This window comes from Podarcis bocagei, assembly GCF_964188305.1.
Source record: "Podarcis bocagei genome assembly, chromosome: Z".
Lineage (NCBI taxonomy): Eukaryota > Metazoa > Chordata > Lepidosauria > Squamata > Lacertidae > Podarcis > Podarcis bocagei.
In genome coordinates, this window is record NC_138140.1 from 13,455,381 (window position 1) to 13,468,542 (window position 13,162).

Here is a 13,162-nt window from a genome sequence, read left to right on the forward strand (position 1 = left end):
ATACGGCCCATGGCCAGTTCCATGGATCGGTGAGGGGAATCCATGGGGGTTTTCTCGGGCCCGGGCACCATTCCCCCCCCCCAACATTTCCCCGCTTTTCCCTCACTGCAGCAGAATCTCCTCCCTCCTCCTCCTCGTATAGCAAATCGCTGGCCAATCGCATACTAAGGTTTGAGGCCCTGGCCAATGACTGAGCGGCGGCTGCACATGGCCAAGAAGAGGAAGGGGGCTGGGCTTATCTGGCCAAGAGCATTTCCAGCAGCCCCTTGTTGGAGCAAGCTGTTTGCCACCGCCATCTTCACTCTGCCAAGCGCAGCTCCTGTGCCTGCCCTTATGAGTGGTAGAGGGTGGTGGCGGCGGCGGTGGTGGAACAAGCAGCCCGAAAGCAGTCCTTTTGGGCTGCTCGTTCCTCCTCTGAAGCTGACGGCGCCAGCCTCTGCCTCTCGGCAGCACCCTAGGTAGGCAGGGGGACGGGCTGGAGGAGAGAGAAGTCCCTTCTGTCGTGTGCGCATGCACATGCGCACACACACACACTCCAATGCACCAGGTTTGTGGTGTGGTGAACCAGCCCACCCTCAAAAAAGCTTGCCGACCCCTGCTCTAAGAGCTTACATTACAAGTCAAGCATTAAGTAAAATAGGAAATAATTTATCTCTCAACTACTGTTTTTAGCAGGAATTAAACTTTTCATCTCTTCTTGCTGCTGGGCAGGAGGAACAACTTAATGGCTACTCCATATTACCTTCCACTGATTAAGGAAAAATAAATCATGTTCTTATGAAACTATATTCTGCCCAGTTATCTATTCTCAGGTAGAATGTATAAATGACATCCTCTTTAACCTATTTGCATTTTCCTTTTCAAGCATCTCCAAGCAAACAGCACGGATCAACACCAAACCAGCTCCTTGGGAGTATTATTTAAGCATTTGATCTCATCAGCAAGATGAAGTTAGGAGTGTTGGTAGCTGAATAGAATAAGAATGTTTCATATACTCTGGAAATTGTCTTTTGTCTTTCACGCCAGAAGAAGGTACTAAAAACACAGGTATATGGCTTCAGCCAGCCCCTGAGCCTTTCTCACACATCCCAGGTGCCAGCTACCAAGATCAAAGCACTCACCCATACAGCCTTGGCAATTGAGGATTTTGAAGCCATTGTGCATGCAGGCTGCCAGCAGTAAGTGCTCCTGTGTTGGATGCCACTTTAACCTCCAAACTCCACCCTGCACATGGGTGTCCGCCAGTGGCTGCTTCATATTCCGGGTATCCCACAGCATGACATGTTCATCGTAGCTGGAGAAACAAAAACAGTCCTCAGAAAACCACAAGAGGTGGTTTTTCAAGGGTACAATAGAGGACTTCAGATTCCTAGCTAACCCTTACTTAACTGTTGCAGGGCAATCAATAAAGACAAAGGCCAAGCTAGAACCAAACCATGCTCTTTTTCAGGCACCCAGGGTCCCATCCGTAAGTTCCCACAGTCTCTAGCACAGACACACACAAACAACCATCAGCTCACTCGTCTATAACTAACCCAGACAAATGTACATAACAAGATATATCTCAGGGAAACTCACCTTCCTGTGGCCAGCAGATCCTCCCGGAGTGGATGGCTCTGAATACTGCACACTCCCATTGAATGCCTGTCACAGAATGCAAGTCAAAGGTTAGGCAGCAAGAACCTTCATCAGATGCACCAGTTTGAATCTGCTTGAGACAACTGCCCAAACAGTGAGGAGAGATGAGCAATGCACCCTCATCTGACAGGTTACTGTTTACCTCTCACTAGTGAAGATGGGAGCTCTCGGGCTGCTCCGGATGTCCCATCCCCGTAGCTTGCAATCATCTCCACCTGAAACAAAGAGAAAACTGATCAAGCTGTGTGATGGTATAGATAGCTGGAGATGAGACACCTTTTTCCTGTGACACAGAGCCACTCCACAAGGCTAGAAGATAGACCTCCAAAGGCAGGAAATGTTTTGTTTCCAGCTCAAGCCTTGCTGCTAATGCACATGAAGCATAAAAATCACCCAACATTATTGCCAGCAACAGTGGTTTGGTGAGCATTAGAGAAAAAACTAAGCACTTCCCATGTGTCATTTACCGCCATCAGATGCAGACCTGAATATACTATAGATGTGTTCCAGTAGTCAAATGCTGCAATCCAGGCCTCAAAGTCATGTGCCTTCCACTGTTCCAATATGTGCAGGGAGGCAGATTCATCAACGGACAGCAAGTTCAGCCTCCCTTTTGAATCACTGCTGATCAACTGCAGTGGGCAGCCACTACAAGGGAAATAGTGCAAAATAGAAAGGACAGGTTAGTCTTTAGCAGGAGGGGGAATTTCCTGTGCACAAGGCCAATCTTTTTAAAATCTTCCACAGAAACTGTCACAACCATCACTAAAAGAAGATAACTGGATTTTAAAGCATTTCCCAGATCCACTATAAGTGGTCAGTAGCAGTCAGAGTACTCAGTTTAAAACCCTGATAATGTTTGCACTGTGAGGCGCTGTGGGGGAAAACAGGGTATCCTAACATCTGCAAGCTGGATAAGATGTGTGTGTGTGTGTGTGTGTGTGTGTGTGTGTGTGTGTGTGTGTGTAACAGCTGTGCCTTTCCCAAGGCACCCACAGCCCAAACAGCAACGAAAGCAGCTATAAAGGCTCCTGATTCCTAAGATAAAGGCAATGGGGTAATGCACTCTGAGAAGTGCAAGACCTTGCTCTGCTCAGTGTGGGCAGAAAATAGGCTGAATGGAGTAGGGGACTAGAAATATATATGCCCTCAGTGACTGCATATAGATCCCTTGCAAAGCCCCAAAACAGAGCATGGAAAGGCAAACTCCAGGCACAAACTTATGCAGACTCCCATTAGACACAGCTGTCAGACAGTCCTCCCACAGCAGGGATTTTGTTCCAACTTTTAAAACACAGCAATGCTAGCACTGGGCCAATGTCTAGCTAACTGGCCTCTGCTCACCGCTGCCCTCGTCCTGTGGACCAATCAAGAGATAAGGCAAGGCATTCGGCTCCCAGGTCAGCGCTGCACAATGGTTCCAGCTTGCAGCTCTTCTACTGAAGGGAAAAGAAAACTGATCAAGGCCAGACAGGCCCAAGGAGGAACATCAGATCCAACACTCAGTTAAGAAAATACAGCTGGACCCCACTGCAGATTAAGTTTCTTCAGGCAATTCAGAGCATGTGTACAATTTCGGTCACTGTGAGCAAGAGAGACTGTTCTCTCAAGTCCTATTCACATGCCAGCCTTCACGTCCAAGGTTTTTGCAGCAGTTTCAACTACCCTTGTATTTTGTTTAAATAAATAATAACAGTACATTTCTATTTGTCCCTTGCTTCTCCCTCTTTACTGTCCTTTTGTCCTTAAGAACCTTGTGCTTAGACAATGCCCAGTTATTCAATGCCTGCAACATAAAGTCAGCACCCTCAATTGTATTACCTTTCCTAACATGAAAATACATTCAAGCTGAAGTGGAATGACCACACAGAGCTACATCCTATACCTGTCTATAAAAGGAACCGCTTTGCATAGCTATGGCTCACACTCTAACCATGAAGCTCAATTCCGGTTCACTTACCTCACTTCCTGTTAAGCGGGAGAGCTCCACTGCTCCCTTAGCATTTGCAGTGCCCAGAACAGGATGTTCTGCAATTGGAACGTGGCACCTTGAAGAGGAATGAATAATAAATACCTCAGAAGAGTAAGTCCCTGAGCCCTCTCTTTATAAATGAAATATTAACATGTGTTTAAGCACTTCTCCATTTCAAATGCAGTATAGTAAGAGATCTACCGTATTGGCCCAAATATAAACTGCACACCAATATAACCTGCACCTTTAAAATTCAAGGGGAAAAAAGAAAAAAAGACAAATGTACCCAAATATAAAGCCGCTCCCTTAAAATTCCACAGGCCTTCACACCCGTAAATGACAAATGTAGAAGAAAATCCTATGCGTACTAGAGAGGACCCGCAAGTGGGTTAAACACCTGTTCGTAGCACAGTAAATGCAAATAAAAAATCAATACTGCACTGTAAAATACGGAGAAAGCAATGAATGGCATTAGAATTAATTGCACAACAGTCTTAAGCTCGCAAGTTGGCAATAAAACATTTTTGTTCCATTTTACCATATGTCTGTTTCAGCAGTGATATAGTAAAAGCCAATTTTTGTAGGGTCGCAAATTTAAGCCGCACTTTAACTTTTCACCGTCAAAATTTGGGGGGAAAGTTTTCAGGATAATACGGTATATACCATGTATAACACCACCCCTGTGTATAAGATGACTATTTTGGGGGACTCAAAATTGAGGAAATGGGGGGAAATTGCCCAGAGTTGTTAAGCTTTTTTTGGGGGGGGGGAATTGCCTCATCTTATACTTTGAAAAATACGGTAATACATTTAATTTTTTGGTCTAGCTTCTTGTTCCTCCTGTTTTATTACGAATCGTACTTATTTTAATTTTTGTAACCTGCCTATATAATATTCACATTGTAATGTAATATTTATGATCAGTTGTATTGGATTGTGGTAATTTTTCATGTCCTGAGCTCAGTAGATATCATACTGAGCAAATAGGCTGAAAAAGACCACCGATCTGCATCACTGTTAAGGTGTAGCAGCAGCGCTTTTTTTCTGAGGGTACTCAAGGGCATGCAGTACTGGCACCTTCCCCCCAAAATGTTAAATGGTGTGGCACTTACTGTAACAACTTCATGGTGAATACCAGCACCTTTTTTCTTTTTTAAAAGCACTGTGTAGTGGTGACATGGGTTCAACAGAAAGGAGTACTTCGATTTAGCCACAGGCTTGCCCTCACAACGATACTGCAAGTTTGGACACTGCTCTTCCCATTTTATAGATGGGGAACCAAACCAGGATGACATGACCAAGGCCATAAGCTAGAGTCTACTGGTGAAAGGGTATAGTGCCCTTAGTGGAAAGTTGTCATTTCCCCTCCAAGGGAAAAAACCTCTTTGCATATGCTCAGGGGCGTCTTACCCATAGAGGCTAGTGGCGTGGGGCGCAAGGGCACCACATTCTGGAGGGCACCAGGGAAGTGGTGGAGGGTGGATGCAGTGGCCCCCAGCATCGGCTCGCCACCCTCACCCGCCTCCACCATGCCACGCCAAAGCAGTGCTGTGCCCAGAGCCTCCGTCTGCCGTGGCCACTGTGGAACGAAGCAGACAGCTGAGCCGGGAGGCGCCGTGTCCAGCCTCCGCCTCTTCCCCACCAGAGGAGCTGCCCCCCAGCCGCTGCACGCCTCCTCCAGCCCTGCCAGCAGTGCCGTCCTCCCTAAAAAAAATATGGGAAATGGGGGGTGCTGGAGGAAGCTTTGCACCATGGTGCTGGATATGCTTAAGACGGCCCTGCATATGCTACCAAACAACATGAGGAAGAACTGCTTAGGTGTTGGTCTGGTCTTTGTCTCCAGCATTACCATTTAATGTCCAGCAGGGCAGCCATTTCCAGCCTTTGGATCTCAGTCAGTGGTGTGAAAATTTGTTCTCCAAAGTAATACAGGTAGAGGCGGCCCAGGCGCACATGGGGCTCATTGTTCCCTTCAGGGCTCTCACCAGCCTGCAATGGGAAGCAAAATCAAAAACTATCACTTTGAGACATTGCCTCACCCCATCTCTTCCTCTCTCCCACATTCAACTACCTGCTGTCCCAGAACTACCCATCAACTGCACAGCTAGAGAACATAAGAAATTCCTGTGCATCAGTTCCCTCAGGAAGTTTGCCCCATTGCTCTTGTCACCTCTGCTAAAGAAGACATAGGCCACTGTCACACCTAGGTGGGAAGGAGAGGTGAACAGCTCACTTAAACTCATTTGGGAGTTATTTGGGACAAGCCAAGATATGGAAAACCAATTGAGATAGAAAACCAGTTTTATTCTAGCCTGAATAAAAACTACTACTGCTATACACTTCCTGTCAAAATGATTAAAACTTAGCATATCTACAGTGTTCAAGTCTTTTCTTGTACATTATCTCAATATTATCTCATTAATCCCTGCAACAGAAACTTCAATATCACACATATTCTTATTCAAGAGGGGATGAAAGAAAAATGGTTTGCTTAAGAGCACCTTAAGCTACAATCTTAATGTGTTTTGAGTGGTTGGTTATCTTCGAAATTACAGTATTTTATCTAGCTGAATCCTGTTTAAAACAATACAGCAGCAGGTACGCTAGTTTAATCCTGTAGTATCTGATGTTCTTGTTGGACTATTTAGTAGTGTTGGATTATAAATGGGGTTTTGACCCAAGCAAGGTTTTGAATCAGAAGGACAGTATCCCAGGCATAGGAAATATCTTGCCCACCAAATGTTGCTGAACTGCAGTTCCCATCATCCCTCGCCACATTTGCTAGGGCTGCTGGAATCTGTAGTTCAGCAACATATCGGAGAGCCAAAGGTTCCCCAATACTGCTGTATGCAAGCAGAATCAACTTTTCATTCTGCATGGAGTTGAGGTGGATGAGCCAAAAGTGGGAAGAATGAGAAAACAAGTTATAGACAATCCATCCTAAGCCTTAACATCAAAGCACCTTAACAACAACCCCAAAATATGCTTCAAGGAACTGTTAACTTGAAACTGCTGGAGCTCTTTTCACTGCATAGGCAACACCAGAATGGGCCACTCACACTGCTGTCAGGTTTCTTGAGTTGGTATGTGCCACATGCCAGGATGCTGTGCCAGCCCTCCACAGGGCACCACTCTACGGCATCAGCACTGTATTCTGTGTCAACCACCTGCAAGGTCTGAATCTTACACTGCAGAGCCATGTTAGTGGACACTCATCCTGGTCTGGAAGGAAGGGAAGCACAAGAAAAGCAGAATCAGCAACCCTGACATTCCAAATTGTGCATCAACTTCACACTTTACACATCATGCATCAACTTCACACTTTACATAGAATCTATCTCCAGGTGGTTGGGAGAAGTCCCTCTTTTTAACTCATTCTATCCCCAACAGCAACAGGTTAAAAGAGGGAGATACTCCCCCACACACCTATGTATCCTCCATAACCTGCAGACTATATATTGAGGGCAACTGTATGTTTGGAAGAAGAGGCACTCAGAAGGAGGCTCTGTCCCCTTCTGAACACTCCTCCCCGCCCCCAACAAAAGAAAATTAATACTCCCCCACCCCACAAACTATCTCACAGTCACCCTCAAAGCCATCTCCTGGAGGGTGTGAGGATTTACAATCTCCCTATTTTAACCTACCTCAACACAGTAGACCCCCCATCTGTTGGGCATAAAGAAGCTTGAAATATTGTGGGTGGGAAAGTTGTGTTTGGAAGGGGGGGTCACACAAACTACTTGACAGTCGCCCTCAAATCCACAAGGACTTGCAAAGTCCCTCTCCTAATCCACCCTAGCACAGCAGAACCCTATGCTATGAATAAATAAAGCCCCATGGATAATGGGTGTGAAGCGGGGGGGGGCACACACTCCTTAATCCGTCACACACAAACACACATACAACTACTTCAGACACCCTGAAATCCAGGAGAAAGAGGCTTTAAAACTCCCCTTCTTTCAACGCACTCCTCACGCGGCAGAGCCCCGCACAATTTTATTTTTACTTATGACATTTCTAGACTGCCCTTCATCCGAGGAATACAGGGCGCTTTTGCAATATTAAAACACAAAAATACATAACGTGGTAACAAACAAAAACTATAATACACCCCCCCGCACACACTAGACATCAAGAAAGCCCCACATAACGTGTGCAGGGGTGGGGGGTGGGATGGCCAGTCTCTTAATCCTCCACCCCCACCCCGTTTCCCCACAAAAAAACCACGCAGGCTATCCGTGGGTCGAGGGTGAAGAAGCCCCTCTCAGCCTCCCCATCAGCACCACAGCATGTCCCACCTCACGGCCGTCCCGATTCCCGACGGAGGCGAAGCGGAAACGCGGCAGCCACCCCACAATCTTCTCCCCGCCTCTGAGAGGGAGTGAATGAGGCGAGGCGGCGGCGGGGAAGGGAAGGCGAGGCCGGGTCAGGACGATCGCTCGCTCGCTCGCTGCCACCGCCCCCTCGGCCTTTCCCTCCTCCTCTCCAGGCCTGAGACGACCTGAAGCGTCTCCTCCTCCTCCTCTCCCTCGGTCTAGGAAGGTGGCCATTGTGGGGAGGGCTCACTCGCTCGGCCGCCTTTCTCTCCACCATCGTCACCACCACCACCGATGTTGTTGTTATTTTCCGTCCTTAACCCTAAGGCCCCTAGGGCGGGTTTCAACATTTAAAACAATTCTTTTTTATTTGTATTGTTTTATTGTTTGTTTGTTTAATAAAATTGAATGCACCACATGATTGTGTTGTCGTTTTTTTACACAAAAATAATCCGCCAAAGCGGTTTGCAAAAAGGTGAAACGGCAGCGAATCGAGAAAAAAATTCACAATCCTAGTTAACGCAGACAACAGTGCAACACGTTAAAAACTCGCGCCAACTTTTTAAGAGACTGGGGAAGGTATTGCCTCAACAGGGAGAGGCGCCGAAGAAAGGCGAAGACCGAAGGTTGCCTGATCTCAAAAGGCAGGGAGTTCCCCAAGTGATGGCGCTGCCCGCCCGAAGCGACCAAGTACTAAGCCAATGTGGGAAATGGGTATGATGTGGCACCTGGAGCACTGCCAGCCAGTTTGGTCAGAGAGCGGCCGTTTTATTGAGACAACCCTCAAACATGGCACAGTGAAGTGTGGGGAATAACCCTATTGGGGGGGGGGGACCTGCCTGTTTAAAGAGTAGCAGGAGGACAAAAGGACACATTTTTTTTGTCATATGGCAGGATGTCAAATTAAGTGTACAGAATGTATAGCAGATGACTCGCGCAATTTAGAATCCACATCTATCATTCAGAAGTCTACTGCTGACTGAATGGAAATACAGTACAAATGAAAATCCCACATCTCGACAGATATCCCTCTCTGTATACACCAATGTTTGAACTCAAAACATGGCATCTACTTCTTGCTAATATATAAATGTGCTTCTAATTTGCTTCTAATTGGACCCTCCCCCCCCCCCGACCAACCCTGACCATTCTTTTGTTTTACTGCATATTTCATACCCTCCAACATTTCTCCAATGAAAGTAGGCACATCCTATTCCATAATAATAATTTTACTATATATACTCCACACATCTGACTGGGTTGGCCCAGCCATTCTGGGAGGCTTCCAAGATAGATAGATAGATAGATAGATACACACACACACACACACACACACACACACACACACAGACACACACACACAATAAAAAACATTAAACATTTTTTTTAAAAATCCCTATACAGGACTGCCTTTAGATGGCTTAAGGGTCAGATAACTCGATATCGTGCAACATTTCTCTGATGAAAATAGGGACATCCTACCATACCTTCCAACATTTGTCCAATGAAAATAGGGAAGTTCTAAGGAAAAGCGGGACATTCTGAGGTCAAATCAGAAACAGGGACATCTTCTGTAAATTTGGGACTGTCCTTGGAAAATAGGGACATTTGGAGGGTCTGATATTTTTCTACTGCAGATTCTTGAACTTTATGAGTGAGCTGCATCTTTAATTGTTAGATTTTCATTTTTAAAAATCAATAAAAATATTTTTAAAATAAAAAGGATAGAAGCAATAAAAGGGCCATATTTCATGTGCTCCACGTTGGGAAGCTCAAATGGGGCCTGGGAGCCACCCCACTAGAACTTCCCCCCTCCACAGACTTTTTCTGCATGGTGTAGGCTTGTTGGAAATCAATGTTCCAATATGTTTATATATTGTTGTGAGTATGTGTTTATAATTTTATTAATATATTATTGTACTTTGTAGCCAAGACTGTTATACATCTTTCATCAATAAAAAATAAAGCAAGTTATATTAAATAGTCTGTGGACATAGCAGATGACACAGAGATTTCTCCAAGTAGTTCTTTATAAGTAAGCTGGAACTGAACTGAACAGCAAACAGTTCAGCTGGCCTGCTTTTATAGGCAGCCAGCTGTCAACATTGTAACAACAACCCAGGGTTTCCCGCCTAAATTAACTGATGTGGACCTGAGTGAAAACTGTATACATACACAATACCCCTGGTGGCCAGGGTGAGAACTTCAATACATAACACCCCTCCCCACCGAGATAAGGCATTAGTTACAATCATAGTGGTTCCATTACATACAGCAATACCCTTATTGGTTTAAGGCACATAAGCATATTAATTGACCCTATTCATCATATAGCTTTACATGTGCAGTTGGTCTGGTGAACATAGTCTTTTAAATAAACTGGGCGCTTGGAAACCCTGTCGGACCACCAAGGGCCAGTACCAGAGTAAGGGTGGCCGCCCGATTCTGGCTGTGACTGTGGTGCAACCAAATGTGGCATTGAGCCCGAGTTCCCTGGCTCTGCTGTTGTTGAAGGAACTGCCACAAGCGGACTCGGTGGACGGTCAGGCACGGCAGTGGTACAAATCTCTGGAGAGCCAGGCAGACCCACCAAAATGGCTTGGCTCGGCTCTATGCCCTGTTTGTGAGGAAGATGTAGGTGGAGCCTCACCTTCCATTAGCAACCGCTCCGGAGCTGGAGCCACAGTTGGGGGCACAGTGGTAATGTCCAAATCCCCAACCCTGTGCCTTAGCTGGTCTATGTGCCGGCACCACAGGTGTCCGTTCTGGAGTGCCACCTGGTACGAACAGGGCCCCGTGACTCCCACTACCGTGGCCGGCACCCAAGGAATATCCCCCACAAAGTTCCAGGCAAAAACCTGATTCCCCGGAATAAAGGACCATGGCATGTTAGTACAGCCCGAGGGCTCGGCCATACCAAAGTCCAGGTGCAGCTGGTCAAGCGGAGACCGGAAGCCCATGAGCAGTTCAGTTGGGCTCCGCCCTGTGGCTACATGAGGGGTGATGTGCTGCACAATCAAGTATTCAGTGACCCGCTCGTGCCAGTCCCTCTGTTCTAGGCACACCAGTGCCTCTTTTGCTGAGCACACCATTCTCTCTGTCTGCCCATTGCTGGCCGGGTGAAATGCTGCCATGAGGGCATGGTGGATGCCCAGCCCCAAGAGCGACCTTTCAAAGGTGCCTAACGTGAACTGAGGTCCGTTGTCCGAGACAAGGACATCAGGACACCCATGAGTTGCAAAGAGGCCCCGCAGCACCCGGATGACGGCTTTGGTAGTGGTGGAGGGCATCAGGGCCACCGCCAGTTATTTGGAATAAGCGTCCACCACTACCATAAAAGTCCGGCCAGGAAAGGGGCTGGCAAGATCGATGTGCACCCTCGACCATGGTGCCTTGGGCATCTCCCAGGTGTTGCCCTTAGTTGCCGGCGGTGCAGGTCTCGACTCTTGGCATGCTTGACAGGAGGCAACCCCCAAAGTGATGGCATTGTCCATGTTAGGCCACCAGATGCAACACCGAGCCAACGCCTTCATTTTGACGATCCCCGGGTGGCCGATGTGGAAAAGGAGGGAAATAAATGACATTATGTAGGAGAAAAGGACAGCAAAGCAAAAAAATAAACAAACATAACCCAAACTCTAAAGTATGGTGAATAGATTAGAGGATTAGCATTCAAAGAATGTAAAACACAAATGCAACCTCTCAATAAATTTGTTTTATTATCTATTGTGTTTCTCTCATACTGTAAGTTTTATCATTAAGATGGTTTCCCCTAAGTTATGGGGGGGGGGGTCATTTTTCCATTTTTGTGGAAATCAATGTGATGACGTTTTAGAGCCACATGTCCCACCTGTTTCAATGGGTCTTGTTTATTTTGGACAGTTTCAGTGTCTCAGCTTCTTCAGCCCATCCGCGAAATGTTTCAGGAGTCTTCCACTCCCCATTAATTTCAAATAATGTCGCAGACAATTTAATTTGATTGATTGCATTTATACTCCCCCCTCTTTCTCCAAGGAGCTCAAGGTGGTGTACATGGCTCTCCCCTTCCTCATTTAATCCCCATGCAGCAACCCTGTGAGATAAATTAGGCTGAGAGGCAGTGACTGTGACCCCAGAGTGAGCTTTATGACTGAGTGGGGATTCGAACCCTAGTCCGGGTTTAGTCTGACACTCTAACCACACTGGCACTGTGTAAATATGGTGAATAGGTAAATATTCACATTGTTTTGTGTGATCAAATCAGATCAAAAGTGGATCAGGACAATGCCTGCTTTGCATGAGCAAATCCACATATTAATTTCCATATGGTACCGTACTTACTGTGTTCACCTGAATTGCTCACAGTGGCTTACTTATGGCTTCTATAACTGTATTGCATTTATATCCCACCTTTTCTCCAAGGAGCGAAGGGTGGCATTACATGGCTTTCCTTTTCTTCCTTTAATCCCCACACAACCACCCTGTGAGGTAGATTAGCTGAGAGGCAGTGACTGTGACATCCACTGTGGGGATTTCAACCCTGATCTCCCAGGTCCTAGCCCAACACTCTATAACCACTACACCACCCTGGCCACAAATCCTAAAAATTTAGAGGAGCTGTAAGGGCACGGGGAGAGCAATCCTATGAACCAAAACCATAAAAACCATGTTTCAGGGTGGAGCTGCTTTCACACGTAACTAGAACATGCATACAAAAAACTTCCTAAATCTATTGTGTGAGGAAACAGTCCCATGGGGACATTTTTTGGATGGGAAGAATTCAGGCAGCAGAACTGTTCAAACTAAACAAGGCAAGTGTGAGTGCTTAGCAGATTTGTAGCGGTGGTGGTTGTAGGTGCTTTAAAATACACATGCAAAAGGAGAAACCCATTCCCTACCGACCCACAACAGGCATGGGGCAGAAAGAAGGTGATGCACATGTTATACAAGGAGCACAGGTAAAGACCAACCAGCTTTTGCAAACCTGGCGCCCTCTTAGTACATTTTGGACTACAACTCCCAGGTTGGCAAAGGTTGCATTAAATACACCAGTTCACAAATGCAGAAATGCCACACCCTTAACACAGGCCTCTTTTCAGTCTCTTTAACACAAAATTCAACAAACAACCATAAGTTGGTCAATCAATAAAGATTGGCTTATGTACATATGAGGTGGAGCAAACAACTGCTGCTTGGAAGCGTAGATATGAAGGCACCTGCGAGGAAGGCACAAAGCCTATGTGGAACAATTTTAAAA

At 46.2% G+C, this 13,162-nt stretch overlaps 1 protein-coding gene and 1 long non-coding RNA gene across 2 annotated transcripts in view; one reads left to right on the plus strand and one right to left on the minus strand.

The window, feature by feature from the left end:
- Positions 1–8,232, minus strand: part of PNPLA7 (patatin like domain 7, lysophospholipase) — a 115,340-nt gene extending 107,108 nt beyond the window's left edge. Inside the window, exons 1-9 of the mRNA XM_081180360.1 lie at positions 7,909–8,232; positions 6,670–6,832; positions 5,460–5,599; positions 3,599–3,686; positions 2,983–3,074; positions 2,123–2,286; positions 1,781–1,853; positions 1,579–1,644; positions 1,084–1,294 (exon numbers count right to left, since the gene is read on the minus strand). Of these exons, the coding sequence (XP_081036486.1) occupies positions 1,084–1,294; positions 1,579–1,644; positions 1,781–1,853; positions 2,123–2,286; positions 2,983–3,074; positions 3,599–3,686; positions 5,460–5,599; positions 6,670–6,810 (975 nt within the window). The 5' untranslated portion in view covers positions 6,811–6,832; positions 7,909–8,232. The remainder of the gene's footprint in view (positions 1–1,083; positions 1,295–1,578; positions 1,645–1,780; positions 1,854–2,122; positions 2,287–2,982; positions 3,075–3,598; positions 3,687–5,459; positions 5,600–6,669; positions 6,833–7,908) is intronic.
- Positions 1–13,162, plus strand: part of LOC308579373 — an 88,539-nt gene that overhangs the window by 72,671 nt on the left and 2,706 nt on the right. The gene's annotated exons all lie outside the window — the stretch shown is intronic.